Source organism: Heterodontus francisci, chromosome 4, assembly GCF_036365525.1.
Source record: "Heterodontus francisci isolate sHetFra1 chromosome 4, sHetFra1.hap1, whole genome shotgun sequence".
Classification (NCBI taxonomy): domain Eukaryota; kingdom Metazoa; phylum Chordata; class Chondrichthyes; order Heterodontiformes; family Heterodontidae; genus Heterodontus; species Heterodontus francisci.
The window spans coordinates 146,589,396-146,609,015 of NC_090374.1; the positions used below are offsets into that span (position 1 = coordinate 146,589,396).

General features: G+C 41.7%; 1 protein-coding gene across 4 annotated transcripts in view; it reads right to left on the reverse strand.

Moving 5' to 3' along the window:
- Positions 1-19,620, reverse strand: part of dennd4c (DENN/MADD domain containing 4C) — a 201,866-nt gene that overhangs the window by 15,080 nt on the left and 167,166 nt on the right. For all 4 annotated transcript variants that reach the window (XM_068030282.1, XM_068030281.1, XM_068030278.1 and 1 more), the window contains 5 exons: positions 15,590-15,699; positions 14,207-14,382; positions 12,779-12,949; positions 11,782-11,962; positions 9,031-9,282 (listed from right to left, as the gene is read on the reverse strand). In XM_068030282.1, the coding sequence (XP_067886383.1) occupies positions 9,031-9,282; positions 11,782-11,962; positions 12,779-12,949; positions 14,207-14,382; positions 15,590-15,699 (890 nt within the window). The remainder of the gene's footprint in view (positions 1-9,030; positions 9,283-11,781; positions 11,963-12,778; positions 12,950-14,206; positions 14,383-15,589; positions 15,700-19,620) is intronic.

Below are 19,620 nucleotides of genomic sequence, written 5' to 3' on the forward strand. Positions count from 1 at the left end.
TTTATTCCTAAACTCTACCCATAAAGCTTCATTTGATGCCCCCTCCAAGAAATCATCTCTCCTTACTGTAGTAACTGACTCCTTAACTAATATTGCAATGCCCCCTCCTCTTTCTCGCCTGAAGATTCTATATCCTGGGATAATGAGCTGCCAATCCTGCCCCTCCCTCAACCATGTCTCCATGATGGCTACTATATCACAATTCCACGTGTCAATCCTTGCCCTTAACTCATCCGTTTTACCTGCAATACTCCTGGCATTAAAGTAGAGGCCTTCCATCCTGGTCTTACTCCCTTGAAACTTACTTCCGCTGTATTCCCTCCGACTTGTTCGCTTTCCTGTGTTTAGCTGTGTCCCTATTCTGCTAGGAGTCTACATCCCCTCCCCCTGCCAAATTAGTTTAAACTCTTCCCAACAGCACTAGCAAACCTGCCAGCAAGGATGTTAGTCCCCCTTTGGTTCAGATGTAGACCATCCCGCTTGGACAGGTCCCACCTTCCCCAGAAACGGTCCCAGTGGTCCAAGAATCTACAACCCTCCCTCCTGCACCAACTCTTAAGCCACGCGTTCATCTGTGCTATTCTCCTATTTCTATACTCGCTAGCACGTGGCACTGGGAATATTCCAGAGTTTACAACCAGAGAGGTCCTGCTTTTTAGTCTACTGCCTAACTCCCTGAATTCTTGATGCAAGACCTCATCCCTATTTCTACCTATGTCATTGGTACCAACATATACCATGACCTCTGCCTCATCACCCTCCCCATTCAGGATGCCCTGCAGCCAGTGACATCCCGGACCCTGGCACCAGGGAGGCCACACACCATCCTGGAGTCATGTTGACGGCCACAGTAGCGCCTATCTGTTCCTCTGACTATAGAATTCCCTATTACTATTGCTCTTCCTCTCTTCCCCCCTTCCTGTACAGACAGGCTGCTTGCAGTGCCAGAAGTTTGGCTCTGTCTGCACTCCCTGGAGGAACCAGCCTCATCAGCCTCCAAAATGGAATACCGATTTGCAAGTGGCACTTCAGGGTACTCCTGAACTACCTGCCTGTTTCTCTTGGACTGCCTGGTGGTCACCTATTCCCTTCCTTCAAGTCCCTTCAGCTGCGGTGTGACCACCTCTCTATACATGCTATCCACAATGCTCTCAGACTCACGGATGCTCCACAGAGTTTCCAGCCGCCATTCTAGCTCTGAAACCAGAGCTTCCAGGAGCTGCAGCTGGACAGACTTCCTGCACACATGCTGGTCCTGGGGACTGGAAATGTTCCCGGATTCCCACATGTAGCAAGAGGAGCAAACCACGGCTTTAAGCTCTCCTGCCATGACTAAACCCAGAGTTTGGGAAAAAAAGTCAACCGTGACATCACAGGAAAGCTGCAAGGTGATTGGCTGGTGAGTAACAGCTGTTAGGGAATAACTCTAACTAGCTCGGTAAGTAACTAAAGAGAATGGCCTACAGTTTTTTTTTTAAATATATTAGGTCGGTTTTTTTTTTTTAGGGAATCAAGGTTCTTAGTGTAAATAATCTAATTTTTGGGTATTTTAAGGGAGTAAAAACTGAAAAAAACAGTGACATCACAGGAAAACCGTAAGTTCATTGGTTGGTAAGTAACTGCTAATTTGAATTACCTATTCTAAGTTGAGTTCAGATTAAAGGTGAATAAGAGAAATATTTTAGATTAAAAACTAAAGACCAGTCGGAAATTTAAAAAACAAATTAAAATCTAATTAAATAAAATAGAGATGAAGGGCCAGGCGATGTGCTGTACCTGCATGATGTGGCATCTGATGGACCCCATTGTGGTTCCTAGTGACCACATCCGTAGCAACTGTTGGCTGCTCGAGGAACTCAGGCTCAGAGTTGACAAGTTGGATTCTGAGCTTTGGACACTGCGACACATCAGGGAAGGGAAGAGTTACCTGGATGCCTTGTTTCAGGAGACAGTCACACCCCTTAGATTAACTACCTTGAATTCGGCCAGTGGTCAAGGACAGGAGGGTGTGACTATGAATGAGGCAGGTAGAGGGATCTAGGAGGTAGTGTTGCAGGAGCGTCAGCCCTTGTTCTTGTCCAACAGGTTCGAGATTCTTGCTCTGTGTGGACGAGAGCAGGGACTGGAGGAAGGATGAGCAAACTGACCATAGCACCGTGGTACAGGGAACCATTCAAGTGGGGGGAGAAAAGAGAAATGTAGTTGTAATCGGGGCTAGTATAGTTAGGGGCAAAGACACTGCTCTCTGTGGCCAGGATCGTGAGTCCCGAAGGCTGTGTTGCCTACCTGGTGCCAGGGTTCAGGATATCTCATCTGGGCTGCAGAGGAACTTGGAGTGGCAGAGGAAAGATCCAGTTGTCATGGTCCACGTAGGTACCAATGATATAAAAAGAACGAGGATAGAGGTTCTGCTGAGGGAATATGAGTGGCTAGGGGCTAAATTAAAAAGCAGAACCAAAAAGGTAATCATCTCCGGATTACTACCTGAGCCACGAGCTAATTGGCACAGGTTCAATAAGATTAAAGAGGTAAATGCGTGGCTCAAAGATTGGTGTGGGAGAAATGGGTTCGAATTCATGGGACATTGGCACCAGTACTGGGGAAGGAGGGAGCTGTTCCGATGGGACGGGCTCCACCTGAATCATGCTGGGACCAGAGTCCTGGCGAATTGCATAACTAGGGCTGTAGATAGGGCTTTGACCTAAATAATTGGGGTGGGGGTGGGGGGGCAGTGCGGGGAGGGTTCAGTTGCATGGAAAATTAGGAAGTCAAAGTTAAAAGGAGAAGGTAGGAGTGCAGTTACTGATGAGGCTGATTGTTACCAGAAAATAAAAGGTTGGGACAGAATGTGTGAACATCATATTGCACCAAGGAATCATACAAGAGTAGGGAAATTTGATAATAGAACAAACTTAAAGGCTTTGTATCTGAATGCACGAAGCATTCGGAATATAATTAATGAGTTAACGGCGCAAATAGAGACGAATGGGTGTGATTTAGTGGTGCTTACTAATACGTGGTTGCAGGGAAACCAGGTTTGGGAATTGAATATCCAAGGGTACTCAGTTTTTCGGAAGGATAGGCAGGAAGGAAAAGAAGGTGGTGTAGCTTTGTTCGTAAATGAAGAGATCAGTGCTGTAGTGAGAAATGATATAGGCACTGGAGATCAAGATGTAGAATCAGTCTGGGTAGAAATAAGAAATAGCAAGGGAAAGAAGTCCATGGTCCCCAACAGTAGTTCCGCAGTGGGGCACAGTTAAACTAGGAAATACTGGGGGCATATAAGAAAGGTACGGCAATAATCATGGGTGATTTTAATATGCATATAGACTGGATTAATCAAATTGATGAGGGTAGCCTCGAGGGAGAGTTCATTGAATGTATGAGAGATTGTTTTTTGGAGCAATATGTTGCAGAACCAACCAGGGAGCAGGCTATTTTAGATTTGGTATTATGTAATGAGGTGGGATTAATTAATGATCTCATAGTTAAAGGATCCTCTAGGGAAGAGTGATCACAGCATGCTAGAATTTCAAATTCAGTTTGAGGATGCAAAACTGGAGTCCCACACTAGCATTCTGGAGTTAAATAAAGGTAGGCATGAGGACAGATTTGGCCCTAGTGGACTGGGCAGGAAGACTAAAAGGTAGACAGTTGATGAGCAGTGGCAGATGTTTAAGGAGATATTCAATTCCTCCCAACTAAAATATATTCCAGAGTAGAAGAAAGATTGTAAGAGGGGGGGAAAACATCCATGGCTATGCAAGGAAGTTAAGGATAACAAAGACAAAAACTAAGGCATACTATATTGCAAAGGCCAGTGGCAGGCTGAAAGATTGGGAAACTTTTAAAGATCAACAAAGGGTTACTAAAAAAAGTAATAAAAAGAGCAAAGGTAAATTATGAAAGAAAACTAGTGCAAAATATAAAAACGGATAACAAAAGCTTCTAAGAGTATATAAAAGGGAAAAGAGTAGCTAAAATGAAGGTTGGTCCCTTGGAGGATGTAACTGGGGAATTAATAGTTGGGAACACAGAAATGGCAGACACACTAAATCAGTATTTTGCCTCAGTTTTGACAGTGGAGGACACGAGTACCATCCCAATAGCAACAGGTAATGCAGAGGTTATAGAAAGGGAGAAACGTAGAACATTCTTCACTATGGAAAAAGTACTGAGTAAACTATTGGGATTGAAGGCAGACAAGTCCCCAGGGCCTGATGGCCTACATCCTAGGGTCTTAAAGGAAGAAGTGGCAGCGGAGATAGTGGATCCATTGGTTATAATATTCCAAAATTCCGATTGCAGGAAAGGTTCCAGTGGATTGGAAAAATGCTAAAATAACGCCGTTATTCAAACTGGGTGGTTTTATTTTAATAAGAAAAAGTCAACAGATGAAACTCTCCGCAGAGGGAGGGAGGCAGAAAGTAGGAGACTATAGACCAGTTAGTTTAACATCGGTCGTTGGGAAATTGTTAGAATCCATTATTAAGGAAGTAATAACAGGACATTTAGAAAGTCAAAATGCAATCCATCAGAGTCAGCATGGTTTTATGAAGGGTAAATCGTGTTTGACTAATTTGCTAGAGTTCTTCGAAGATGTAACCAGCAAAGTAGATAATGGGGATCCTGTAGATGTAGTATATCTGGACTTCCAGAAGGCATTTGATAAGGTACCGCACAAAAGGTCAATACACAAGGTAAGATCACATGAGGTTAGGGGCAATTTATTAGCTTGGATAGAGGATTGGCTAACCAACAGAAAACAGAGATGGGTCCTTTTCTGGTTGGCAAGATGTAACTAAAGGGTTCGGTCCTCGGGCCCCAACTATTTACAAACTATATTAATGACTTGGATGCAGGGATAGAGGGTACTATAGCCAAATTTGCAGATGACATTAAAATAGGTGGGATAGTAAGTTACAATAAAGAAATAAGAAATTTACAAATGGATATGGATAGGTTAGGTGAATGGGTCAAAATTTGACAGATGGAGTTTAACGTGGATAAACGAGGTTATCCATTTTGGTTGGAAGAATAGAAAGGCAAATTATCTAAATGGAGAAAAACTTCAGAGTGCTTTAGTGCAGAGGGATCTGGGTGTCCTCGTGCATGAATCGCAGAAAACTAGAATGCAGGTGCAACAGATAATAAGGAAGGCAAGTGGAATTCTGGCATTTATTGCTAAAGGAATAGATTATAAAAGTAGGGAAATGTTGCTGCAACTGTACAAGGCATTAATGAGACCCCACCTGGAGTATTGTGTACAGTTTTGGTCCCCTTACTTGAGGAGGGATGTAGTTGCATTGGAGGCAGTTCAAAGGAGGTTCATTAGATTGATTCCAGAGATGAGGGGTTTGTCTCATGAAGAGAGATTGAGCAATTTAAGCCTTTACTCTCTTGCATTTAGAAGAACAAGGGGAGATCTAATTGAGGTATATAAGATGATTAAGGGGATTGTCAAAGTAGATGTAGAGAGGATGTTTCCTCTGGTGGGGCAATCTAGAACGAGAGGTCATAGCTTTAGGATAAGGGGTAGCAGATTTAAAACAGAGATGAGGAGAAAATACTTCTCTCAAAGGGTTGTAAGTCTGTGGAATTCACTACCCCAGAGTGCGGTGGATGCTGGGACATTGAGTAAATTTAAGGAGGAAATAGACAGATTTTTAATTAGTAGTGGTTTGAAGGGTTATGGAGAACGGGCAGGAAAGTGGAGCTGAGGCAGAGATGAGATCAACCATGATCGTATTGAACGGCAGGGCAGGCTCGCAGGGCTGAATTGCCTACTCCTGCTCCTAGTTCTTATGTTAATAGATAAATTGGACAATTTTAGGGGAAAGAACAAATGTCTCTTAAACAGAGAATTTACTGTTCATTATTTGCAAGTGTGGGCTTGGTGAATTTGAAAGATGGTGTACTTTAGGAGTTGAAGCTGTCCTGAAATTAACTAAGGTTCCAGCTCAACCTGAAAGAATAAACTGTAAATTATATCGAAGAGGCATAATTTTGAAATATTGGAAAGACTGAATACATTAGTTTCATCACTGCCCTTGCCAGTGACTATCTTCCACTTTAAAAATATAAAAAATGGGATTAGTATAAACAACTCCAGTTGAAGAGCTAGCATGCACCATAAGGTGAATGACCTCCTGTGCTGTAAATTCTACCAAAAAAATACAAACACAGCTCCAAGTCACACTAGGTCAGTCAGAAAAAAAACAAAGTGTAGGAAATTGTGCAGGCTGAACCTTGTTCAGAGCAAGGTTAACCACATCAGTTGTACATAATCATTTTAGATTTGCTCAACCAACTTATGAAAGCAGAGTCAATGGGAGACAGAACCAAACTTCAAGTTACCTTAAGAGCATAGAGGTAGCAAACTCTCAATGGCTGTTGCACAATATGTAAAAATATCAGTGTGACAGAGTTCGCAAGTACAGAGAACATCACTCCGCATTTAACTGTGCTATACCCGATATGGACAATGCCCAAAATGAAAGTGTCCCATTCCCTTACATGAAAATCCTTCATCTTGAACACAAAAGTTCATTAAAAATTCATTAAAACAGCTTGTGAAGTACACAGATTTAGGGACACTGGAACATAAATAAACTGCTCTTAAAAGACTGGAAGACCTAGTGCCATTAGGAGTAAGCCTTGTATAAAGGAGGCGGTGGTGTAGTGGTAATGTCACTGGACTAGTAATCCAGCACCTAGGCTAATGCTCTGGAGATACAGGTTCGAATTCCACCACAGCAGATGGTGAAATTTGAATGCAATTAATAAATCTGGCATTAGAAATAGTCTAATGATGACCAGGAAAACACTGTTGAACCATAGAGTCGTACAGCATAGAAACAGGCCCTTCGGCCCACTGCGTTCATGCCGACCATAATGCCTATCTATACTTAATTCCACATCCCTCTATGCCTTGCTCATTCAAGTACCTGTCCAGATGCCTCTTAAATGTCGCTACTGTCCCTGCCTCCACCACCTCCTCAGGGAGCTCATTCCAGATACCCACTATTCTTTGTATGAAAAATTTACCCCTTTGATCCCCTTTAAACCTCCTCCCGCTCACCTTAAATCTATGCCCTCTAGTTTTAGTCACCCCTACCACAGGAAATAGACTCTGGCTATCTACCCTATCTATGCCTCTCAATTTTATATACTTCTATCATGTCCCCTCTCAGCCTCCTTTGCTCCAGGGAAAACAGACCCAGCCTATCCAATCTCTCTTCATAACTCAAGCCCTCCAAACCAGGCAACATTCTTGAGAATTTTTTCTGCACCCTCTCTAGCTTAATCACATCTTTCCTGTAGTGCGACGACCAGAACTGCACACAGTACTCCAAATGCGGTCTAACCAAAGTTATGTACAACTGTAACATGATGTCCCAACTCTTGTACTCAATGCCTCGGCCGATGAAGGCAAGCATGCCATGTGCCTTCTTCACCATCCCGTCTACCTGTGTTGCCACTTTCAGGGAACTATGTACTTGCACCCCAAGGTCTCTCTGCTCAACAACACTCCCCAGGGCACTGCCATTCACTGTATATGTCCTGCCCTGGTTTAACTCTCCCAAAATGCATCACTTCACACTTGTCTGCGTTAAATTCCATTTGCCACTACCTTGCTCACTTTCCCAGTTGATCTGTATCCTGCTGTAACCTTAGACAACCTTCTTCACTGTCCTCTCTACCACCAATTCTGGTGTCATCTGCAAGCTTACTAATCATGCCCCTTACATTCACATCCAAGTCATTAATATATATGACAAACAACCCTCCACTACCACCCTCTGCCTCCTATCACCAAGCCAATTTTGTATCCAATTTGCTATCCCATGTGTTTGAACCTTCTGGACCAGCCTACCATGCATGACCTTGTCAAAAGCCTTGCTAAAGTCCATGTAGACAACGTCCATCGCCCTGCCCTCGTCAATCCTCTTGGCCACCTCCTCAAAAAACTCAATCAAATTCGTGAGACATGATTTCCCACGCACAAAGCTATGCTGACTATCCCTAATCAGACCTTGCCTTTCCAGATGCATATAAATCCTGTCTCTCAGAATCCCTTCCAATAACTTTCCCACCACTGATGTAAGGCTCACTGACCTGTAGTTCCCTGGCTTATCCCTGCTGCCCTTCTTAAATAAAGGCACAACATTAGCTATCCTCCAGTCTTCCGATAACTCACCCGTGGCTAACGATGATACAAAAATCTCTGCCTGGGCCCCAGCAATCTCCTCCCTTGCTTCCCATAGCATCCTAGGATACACCTGGTCAGGCCCTGGGGATTTATCCACCTTAATGCGCTTCAAAACCTCCAACACCTCCTCCTTTGTAATGTTGATATGCTCCAGGATATCGGTGTTCCCTCCTTTGAGGGAACCCATCTGGTTCACTAATGCCCTTTAGGGAAAGAAATATCTTTAAAAAAAATAAGCACAAATAGAACCAAGTTGCTTGGGCTTTGTGGGCTCACATGCCAAAAACTGGGTAGCTTGTGGATTATGGACTATAGCTCAGACAACCCAGTCATACATACTACAAAATGGGGATTAAATCACTTGTTCAAAAATTACTTAAAGATTCCTTCCCATGAATGACATGGAAGCTGACAAGGTGAAGAAAACATGACTATTCTTCAATTGCATTTTCAGACTCTCATTAGAGTTTTCAAAATTTCTCCCAAGCTGAAGGAATTTCAATGATTAGAGGTGGCGTATAAAATAAGTAAACACTGAATCCAACTCACAAACATTTTGTAGAACTACCCTTGATCACACCAACGTACCATGATGCTACAAGGATTAATCTTAATGGCCCTTTCACTAACCAAATTTGCATTGTATACACAAGATTTTGATTAGTTTAGTTATCATCTTGTTAAGAAAGTAAAGAGTTATACTAGTGACTAGCATGTGTTCGTTTGAACACATGATTTAGTATGCTGAAATTGTGCTGTCAAGTCTAACTTATGAATGTTACCTCTTAAAATACAGCAGCCACTAATCATCTACGTACCTGTATTCCTTTATTACAATGTTCAGAAGTCAGGATGAGACCCGGCAGGTTGCTTGGCAAATCCAGCCTTCTGAAATACCAAACAAGATTCCAAAATATGATGGGGTGCTGGTTGATAAACTTGGAGCTGTTAATCACCTGATCTCCCTCATTCTCCAGCAAGGACTCCAACTCCTTACGCAGCACTAAAGGACTCAGATATGGTACTGACACAGGCTTTGGATTAGGTCTGCTTTTGAGACCCACAGGATCCTAATGAACAAATATAAAATGGTGTACAATTAATTCATATTCATTTAAAATATTCATCAGAAACTAAATACGTAGAACCACTTTCAAAAGAAAAATTGAAACAGAAACCAGATTCAGGAACATTCAAAATTAAGTTCTAACCTCCTGAGGGAAGCAGAGGGAAGAGGAGGGAGGGGAAGAAGTCCAGATGGCTTCAAGGTGACACACTGGGAACATGAAAATCAAATTAAGCCTTGGCAAAGGATTAGATAAATCAAGGCGTGAGCTGGTCAAGTCAAAGCACTTGAGGAAACAGTTAATGAAGTTGAGCTCATCCAAAACTCTGATGGCTGTACACTAGCTTGCACCAAATCCCATTCACCCATCACCCCTGTGCTCACTGAGCTACAGTGGTTCCAGATCCAGCAACACATATTTCAAAATTCTCATCCTTATTTTCAAAACCTTCCAAGGTCTTGCTCTTCCCCAACACTAACCTCCTCTAGTCCTACAATCTTCCAACAACTCTAGCCTCTTGTGCATTCCTCACTTTGCTTGACCCACCATGAGCAGCTGTGCCTTGTTTTGTCTTGGCCCCAAGCTCTGGAATTCCATCCCTGAACCTCCATCTTTCTCCCCCTTTAAGCTACTCCTTAAAACTTACCTCTTTGACCAAGCTTTTAGTTTCCCATTGCCCTGTCTCCTCCTTTGATTTTGGTTTGATTATGCTCGTTAGGACATTTTACTATGTTAAAAGACACTATATAAATCAAGTTAATGTTAATTATTAAGTCAGCCTGGCTCATTAATGGGGGTAGAAGGGGGTAGACCAGTTCTTGGATTGTCCTCTTCAGATTTCAGGCAGATTTGGAACCAACGTTGTAACAAAGAGTGGTCTTGGATAGACAAGCAGTGGGAAGTTTACGCTGAGCAATTTCAGTTGGTCCTGCATACATTTGAAGGTGGGGGTGGTGGCACCACCAAAATTTGGGCTATTAACCTGTACCTAATCAGTCAACTTCAGTTAGGTGGCCTGTGTTCAAATTGGGGGCAGGGAAGAGAGTGCAAGAGCTCTGCATCAGAAAAGTTGCAACCTCAGTTGTCTGATTTGGAAGCTCAGTGATGGGTTTCTGCACATGGCAGACATCTGACCTGATCAAAGTCCGTCAAGACAAAACAAATCTAAATGACAGAATCATTCCATTTACAGTCCAACACTATAAGCAGGAATAGAGAGAAACATGGAAATTTGGCCTCCAAAATGTGTGGACGCTTTTAGTGCCTAAGCAAGCAGATATAAAAAGATGCACCAGACACACCTGAAATCTAACAGGGAAATTACTGAAAGATTAAAATTTCTGTTTTCAATTTAATAAGATTGTGAGTTTTTATCCAAGCATACCTCAAACATTGTCACACAGCACATTCACTTACTTGTATACAATTGATTTAGAAAGAATGGAGGATTACAAAAAACATCGTGGGATGTAGGTAATATTAGCAAAGCCATATTATCTATTGTCAATTGCCTAAATATGTGGTAGGAACTTGGTATAACTGAGCGACTTGCTGTACCATGTCTGAAGGCATTAACAGTCACTTAGTGAGAGACTCAATTTACATGAAGTGCACAGTCTTTTCTCAAGGACGTTAATGAATCAGTTTTTTTAAGAAAAAACTCCTGTTGAAATTGCACAATTTTTCATGGGAGAATTTGAATTCAACTGCTACAAAAAAACATTCATGATCTGTTGATATCACCCAATTTTTTTTTTAAAAACAGTTAGAATAGAAAAAAGTTCCAATGCCTGAAAGCCACACAACTGTGCCAGCTGTGTCTTACCAAAAATTCAGAAAGTTACAGCTGGAGAGGCCCTTATCTGTTTAGATAGGAATAACTACAGAGAAACTAAGAAGGTAGTTTAGAAATCCACCAGGTGGTGCTTTGTCAAAAAAACTAATTTTTCTACATAGTACATAAAGGCAATTTTAGAAAAGGGATAGGCTGATTGGGTCAATCCCATTTTAGTTGATTTTAACCACACCTTCCTTCTTCCTCACCACATCCTTCAATTCAGTTTCTTTAATAACACTTGGCCTCCTTTGGTAATTTTATTCCATTTATCTTTACCACTGTGGGTTAAATAGTTCAGTATCAACTTCCTAAACATTAAATAATGTCTCCTAGTTTGAGCCTCTTTCATCAATGTGGATAAGTTGTCAATTAACACACTCAATCAATTTTCCAACATGAAAATAATTTATATACAGGCAGAATTATTTTGATGGACTTACCTACTTACAGAAAGGAACTCAAGTTTCAAGTGGGGATTTCCATCAATTGTCATGATCTCCTACTGAGCTATACTGTACTTATATTTTAAATAAAAAATTAAATCTTGAACTTTATTTCAGGAAATAATTCATTGCAGAGTGCACAAATCTGTGGATCCAAAAGTTTCTTTTCCAAACAAGCTATTACATCAATTCATTGCATATCTGGCTGCATTAACTACTTACCACACTTTCCTGCAGACTATTTGGGAGGCTGGTTGTTGAAATACCATGTGTAGGCTGCTGAGACACATTTAAGTTTTGCAATGGACCACCAACACTGTAACTTCTAATCAAAGATGCTGTCCGTTTTGGAGGTTCATCATTTCCATTGTCTAGTAATTCCTGGGAGTTCTCTGATAAAGCACTGGTCCAAAAGGGGGGAAAAAAATACCCTTCATAAAATCATATCATAGAATAGTACAGCACAGGAGGTGGCCATTCAGTCCATCGAGTCTGCACTGGCTCTTTGGAAAAGCAATCCAGTTAGTCCTCCTCCCCATTTCCCCATATCCCTACAGCATATTTCCTTCTTAAGTATTTATCCAATTTCCTTTTGAAAGCTACTTTTGAACCTGTTTCCACCACCCTATCAGGCAACGCATTCCAAATCGTAACCACTTGTAATAAAGACACTTAGCTGCTAGATCCAGCCCTCCTCACCTCCTTTTACCTTATTTGTATACACATCCAAATTTTGTCTTTTTTTTTTAAACAAACTTATATTTTGTTAATGCCTTCAAAATAAATGCATTTTGCTGTTCCTCTAAATCTTCTTATGCAACATACCAAGTTTTTGCTGACAGCACAGAACTCCCAAGCCTCTACAAATGCCTGTGCAAGACTGGTCACGAGGAAATGGGTGATAGTGGGAGTGAGGCACATTTAAAACTTCAAACTCTCAATAGTAGACAGTAATAAGAGACAGATTTGTGCTTTCAACCTTTCCCCAAGTGACGACACAAAACATGGGAAAGAAGAATAAAACATAGCCAGTCAATCTTTGGGTTGCTCTCATGCACCTGCAACCAGTTTCAGCAGTACATTACTCCCAGAATTCTCCCAAAGACATTTTTTTGGAATAGTGTGTGGTTCAAAGAGGGAGATAAGCAAAACATTATGGTTAGACAAAGAAGCTAACGAGAAGGCAATTAAGCACATTTGAATGTTACAGAAACCTTACCATTTATCAGAAGAGGATTCTGCCTGGGTTACTGTGGCAACAGGTGAATCTGCCAAGTTTACTAGAGTCGATGCTGCAGGAACACAGTCAGTTTTCTGCACATGTTCAGCTGCTGAGGTTACATTGTTGCTGTGCAAACTGTCTCCAGACACACTGGATTTCAAGAAAAAACTGAAAAAAAGTCAGACTTCAAATTCATGTACTGACCATAAACGTGCAGGCAGCAATGTTTGCAATTTTGACAAAAAAATGTGCATTTCTACCAAAATGTTTTTTTCAAGGATACTTAAGCAGTTTTATCTCTAATCAATATTAATTTTGCTGCATGTTTCACCATCACTTGGACCCTAGGAAGTACAGAGGGTCAGAGGGACCTTGGTGTACTTGCCCAGAGATCACTAAAGGCAGCAGCACAGGTAGCTAAGGTAGGTAGGTAGGAAGGCATATGGGATACTTGCCTCTGTTAGCCAAGGCATAGAATATAAGAGCAGGGAGGTTTTGATGGAACTTTATAAAACACTAGTCAGGCCACAGCTGGAGTACTGTATACAGCTCTGGGCACCACACTATGGGAAGGATGTGATTGCACTGGAGAGGGTGCAGAGGAGATTCACCAGGATGTTGCCTGGGCTGGAGCATTTAAGCTATGAAGAGAGACTGGATAGGCTAGGGTTGTTTTCCTTAGAGCAGAGAAGGCTGAGGGGGTGGACTCAATTGAGGTATACAAAATTATGAAGGACATAGATAGGATGAAACTTTTTCCCTTCGCGGAGGGATCAATAACCAGGGGGCATAGATTTAAGGTAAGGGGCAGGAGGTTTAGAGGAAAAAAAATTTCACCCAGAGGATGGTTGGAATCTGGAATGCACTACCTGAAGTGGAGGTAGAGACAGGAACCCTCACAACATTTAAGTAGTATTTAGCTGAGCACTTGAAACGCCATAGCATACAAGGCTACGGGCCAAGTGTTGGAAAATGGGATTAGAATAGATAGGTGCTTGATGGCTGGCACAGACACGATGGGCCGAAGGGCCTGTTTCTGTGCTGTATAATGCTATGACTATGACTTGAAAAACGCCAACAGGAAAGCATAAAAGCACTTCATTACTTTTAGAAACATATTTGATACACTTATCTGTAATATTTTTCTTAAAACACAAAAGAAAAGCAGTGGTATATCCAAAGAGACTAATCAATTTTACCACTTTGTTGCACATATTTTCAGGACACCAAAGCATAGCAAGCTCCTGATACCAACTGAACAGGGGGGAGAATATACTAAGCAGATGCCAGGGTGCCTCCATCCTGTCTACTCTCCAACACTTACTTGCTGCCTTGTCCAAATGCTTGGAGAGAAATAGTACATTTTTTAATATCAACCACGATATTTTATGAACGGGAGCAAAAAAAATACAAACAATTCAGTACCTTCCAGCATCTCGTAGGTCCTTAAACTCAATATTTAGAACTGGCAAAAAAGTATTTTTACAAAATGGACATGTGGTGTTAAGGTTAGAATCATCTGCACTCCAGCCAGACATAATCTCCTCATCGTAAACTAAAGCTTCACAGACACGACACTGAGAACAGCTGGACATCAATACCTTTGGGGGAAAAAAGTGCAATATAACAGATTAATCAAATATCTTTGCTCTGTTTGTTCCTTTAGAAAAAAAATTATGTACATTTTGATTTAGTCAAATAAATAATAAAACAAGATGTTCCTCTAATTTCATCAGAATCAAAATTATGCAGTACCACAAAATATTCTGAAGTATAATAGGCCTAAGGCATGCACATTTAAACAGCTCTATGGAAGAATAACTAACGTATAACAACTGAAGCTAATGTTCAAGTACAAAATTCAGTCCACACTACCACATCTGGTGACAAAACAGGAATGTGACTGAAGGTGAGATAATTGCGAATGGCAAGAATTTTCCTTTCTAAGTGTGAAGTTATTGCCATATAAATTACTCTTTGGTATAATTTCTATTCCAACATTCTTAGAAGTAGATGCCATCGCAAAAAGAAAAATACCTGTGAGCTCAGCATTGATAGGTAATTGCATCCATACAAAAAACAATAAATGAATCTGAATTCAGTCTAGGGTTGGCGATGTCATTACCTGATGCTCATGGTGTATGGCCTATGACTAGGTTGGTAGATATACTGGAATGTTACAAAAAAGGATTTTAGAATAAGGAACAGAGTTTAAAAACAGGAACTTGATGTTAAAATTCCCATTGTCAAAGTCGGTTATTTTTTTTTCCTTTTTCCTCACCTGGCCTGACATCTGCAGTCAAAAGTACTTCCAAGATAGCAACATACAACCATTAACAAGCACCAAGTATTCTCTGGACATGGCTCTACTTTCCAATTTTACTTTTTACTAACAGTCTCTCCTCAGTGCTGAGCTAAGCAGGAATTGAACCTATATATGCCCATCCTCTATGGCAGTTTGTTTATTCTTATTTTGACAAAAGTTGGTGTCTGCAACACGATTTCCCAAAGCTCAGCAAAACAGAAAAGATTGCCTCAGACCAAATTAATGTAAATTCAGAAGTTTAACAGCTACCAGCCAATTGAAACTTTCAATTCATAAGTTAATGAGAGTACTACACTGCAACAGGCACCATCTTTCAGATGAAAGAATAATACCAGGCATCATTTGTCTATTCAAGCAGATGTAAGCATGAGTTTCTACCTAATTTTAAGAATTTTTGTAAGAACTGTAGCTTTAACTTTTTGGTTTATAGTTTTAAGAATGATTGCTATGCCTTTTACAAGAGTCAAGTATAATTTTCTTACCTCCATTGCACAATTCTGGAAAATACTTGATGTACTGGCACACTGGGAGGATCCATGATCTGATTTCTCAGGGTCATTGTCCTTTCCTACTTTAGATAAATGTGCAGCACCTAGTTATGTAGAATATTAAGATGTATTATTAAAAACAGCATGAAAAATTTCACTCATACGTAATGGAGTCCACTTTATATACAAAGTATTTTACATACATAAATGATCAGAGACTAGCTTGCACAGCAAGTTATAATGGCCTGGATTTTGCAGTCAGCAGCAAAAAAAACAGCTCTCACTGCTGGCCTTGAAGAAAGCTGCCCACAAAGATCAAGTCATCTGTGGCGTGGACTTCCTTTACACCAATGTCAGTTTGAATCTGCCACCAAGACAAGTGGATCTTCAGGTATCCAGCAACAGTAGTGTCATTACACAGGGTAAGCATGTTGAAGCATTCTCAAACAACAAACCAAGAAGTAAAATGCCACTGATATCCTTCAATTTGAATTAAATTTAAGTACACCAAATAAGTGACTGGGACATACACATGGGATTAAGTTAGAAGCTGAAATATCAAACTTTTAAAAAAATTTAAAAATGTTTTTTTTAAAATCATAATTGAGAAATTTGACATTCCACAAATACAAAATTAGCTTTTCCAGGCCAGTGAGGTTGTTTAACATTAATTATGAGTTTAGTATGTTGTTTAAAACCTCAGTTACATCTGATTCAACAAGGTACAACTTCAAGGACTTTTACAGCAAGACTAATAGTGTAAAAGGGCAGGTTTTTGTCAGTTCAGTGATTTCTACTCAATAACAGTCAGGTGGAGGGAGAGGGAGAAACACGAACAGCACACCCAATGGGAAAACATAAAATCACTGACAACACTGTGTTTGCATAGACTCGAATTTCAGAGCAGTAGAATGCATACAATTTCACCATTATGACCACCACAAAATTCAGACCAATATGGCCATTAGTCTTGCAGACAATTGGCCCTAGACTGATGGGCTCCATTACAGCTTTCTTAAACTGCAAAAAGTGACATCAGTTCTGGCAATCTTAGTTCAGATCTCAGCAGACAAATGGCACAAAGCTTCCTTTAATCTGGTAATAGTGAATTATTTTAAAAATGGATTTACCACGAGGACAGTTTGTGGGGAACTGGAATGTCATTGTTAAAGTAGGGTTTAAAATTAGGACTACTTGAAATTATGATAAAACTGGATTATTTTACCAATAGGCAACAAGTAAGGCATGATTAATGAGATAACACAATCTAATAATAAAATGCAGTTTTTGTCTGTCTGCACTGTTCCAATTGGTCCTTGGGTTGAGTTGGTGGGCAGAGCCTGGCACACAGAGGCACATAGGCACAAGGTGGACTGCAGCATGATGCACATATGGCTGCCAACGGTTGGTGGTGACGGCTGGGTGGGGTGGGATTGGTGGAGAAAAAGAACGGTGGGAGGTGGGAGGAGAAAAAAAAAAAGAGGGGAGGATGGTGGAGAAAGTGAAATAGAAGCTATGTGGAGTAAGGGGAGCCTAAAGTTCAGAATCACAGAATAATAGTGCAGAAGAGGCCTTTTGGCCCATCGAGTCTGCACCGATGCATTAAAACACCTGACCTGTCTACCTAATCCCATTTGCCAGCACTTGGCCCATAGCCTTGAATGTTACGACGTGCCAAGTGCTCATCCAGGTACTTTTTAAAGGATGTGAGGCAACCTGCCTCTACCACCCTCCCAGGCAGGGAATTCCAAACTGTCACCACCCTCTGGATAAAAACATTCTTCCTCAAATCCCCCTTAAACCTCCCACCCCTCACCTTAGACTTGTGACCCCTCAACTAAGGGGAACAGCTGCTCCCTATCCACCCTGTCCATGCCACTCAATCTTGTACACCTTGATCAGGTATTCACCTCAGTAGTCTCCGCCCCAGCGAAAACAACCCAAGCCTATCCAACCTCTCTTCATAGCTTAAATGTTCCATCCCAGGCAACATCCTTGTGACTCGCCTCTGCAACCCCTCCAATGCAATCACATCCTTCCTATAATGTGGCGACCAGAATTGCACACAGTACTCCAGCTGTGGCCTTACCAAAGTTCTGTACAACTCCAACATGACCTCCCTGCTTTTGTAATCTATGCCTCGATTGATAAAGGCAAGTGTCCCATATGCCATTTTCACCACCCTATTTAACCTGCCCTTCTGCCTTCAGAGATCTATGGACAAACACGCCAAGATCCCTTTGTTCCTCGGAACTTCCCAGTCAGGCCATTCATTGAATACTTCCGTGTCACATTACTCCTTCCAAAGTGCATCACCTCACACTTTTCAGCATTAATATCCATCTGCCACTTGTCTGCGCATTTGACCATCCCGTCTATATCTTCCTGTAACCTAAGACACTCCACCTCACTGTTAACCACTCGGCCAATCTTTGTGTCATCTGCGAACTTACTGATCCTACCCCCCACATAGTCATCTATGTCGTTTATATAAAATGACAAACAATAGGGGACCCAGCACAGATCCCTGTGGTATGCCACTGGACACTGGCTTCCAGTCACTAAAACAACCATCTGTCATCACTCTGTCTCCTACAGCTAAGCCAATTTTGAATCCACCTTATCAAGTTACCTTGTATCCCATGTGTATTTGCTTTCTTGATAAGTCTCCCATGTGGGACCTTGTCAAAGGCTTTGCTGAAATCCATGTAAACTACATCAACTGCACTACCCTCATCTACACACCTGGTCACATGCTCAAAAAATTCAATCAAAATTGTTAGGCATGACCTCCCTCTGACAAAGCCATGCTGACTATTCCTAATCAAATTTTGCCTCTCCAAGTGGTGATAGATTCTCTCCTTCAGAATTTTCTCCAATAGTTTCCCTACCACTGATGTGAGACTCACTGGTCTGTAGTTCCCTGGCTTATCTCTACAACCTTTCTTAAATAGTGGAACCACATTAGCTGTTCTCCAGTCCTCTGGCACCTTCCCCGTGGCCAAAGAGGAATTAAAAATTAGGGTCAGAGCCCCCTGCAATCTCCACCCTCATCTCCCACAGCGTCCTGGGACACAAATCGTCCGGACCTGGAGATTTGTCCACTTTTAAGCCTTCCAAAACCTCCAATACCTTGTCACTCCCTATGACAATTTGCTCAAGAACCTCACAGTCTCTCTCTCTGAATTCCATATCTACACCCTCATTCTCTTGGGTAAAGACAGATGTGAAGTATTCATTCAATACCCTACCAATGTCCTCTGGCTCCACCCACAAATTTCCCCCTTGGTCCCTAATGGGTCCTACTCATTCCCTGGTTATCCTCTTCCCATTCATATACTTACAGAATACCTTGGGATTTTCCCTACTTTTACCAGCCAGAGCTTTCTCATATCCTCTCTTTGCTCTCCTAATTGCCTTCTTAAGCTCCATCCTACACTTTCTGCACTCCACTAATGCTTCCATTGATTTGCTCTCCTTGTATTTGCTAAAGTTACCCTGGTTGGAGGGATTTTTTTTTGGGTACGTGGACGGGAGGGAACGTGGGGAGACAACAGGACAGGATGGCACAGGGGTTGGGAATGCATGCGAGGTATGGAATGGAGGATGGCATTGGAGGAATAAAGGAATGGGGTAGGTATGGCATAACAGGGATGGCATTGGAATAGGATTTAAAACAAGTATCGTTGCAATAAAAATTCTAATTTCACCCTAAATGTTTTGCGGGTCTCTGCGAGTTAGCAATTTACAAGCATGGATGACAGTCCTGACACCATGGTTGACAGGGCCCTCGACCGTGTCCATTCTAATTACCACACTTCAGATCTCACCCCTTCCCCCTAGAACCATGTTTGGGGTCCCCTTGTCCTCACCTTCCACCCAATTGCTGCCACATTCAAAGGACCATCCTCTCACTTCAGTCCCTCCAGCATTACACCAGCAAATTCATCTCCCCCCACACCCCGCTTTCAGCATTCCAAAGTGACCAGCCCCTCTGCAACATCCTGGCCCACTTCTCTATCATT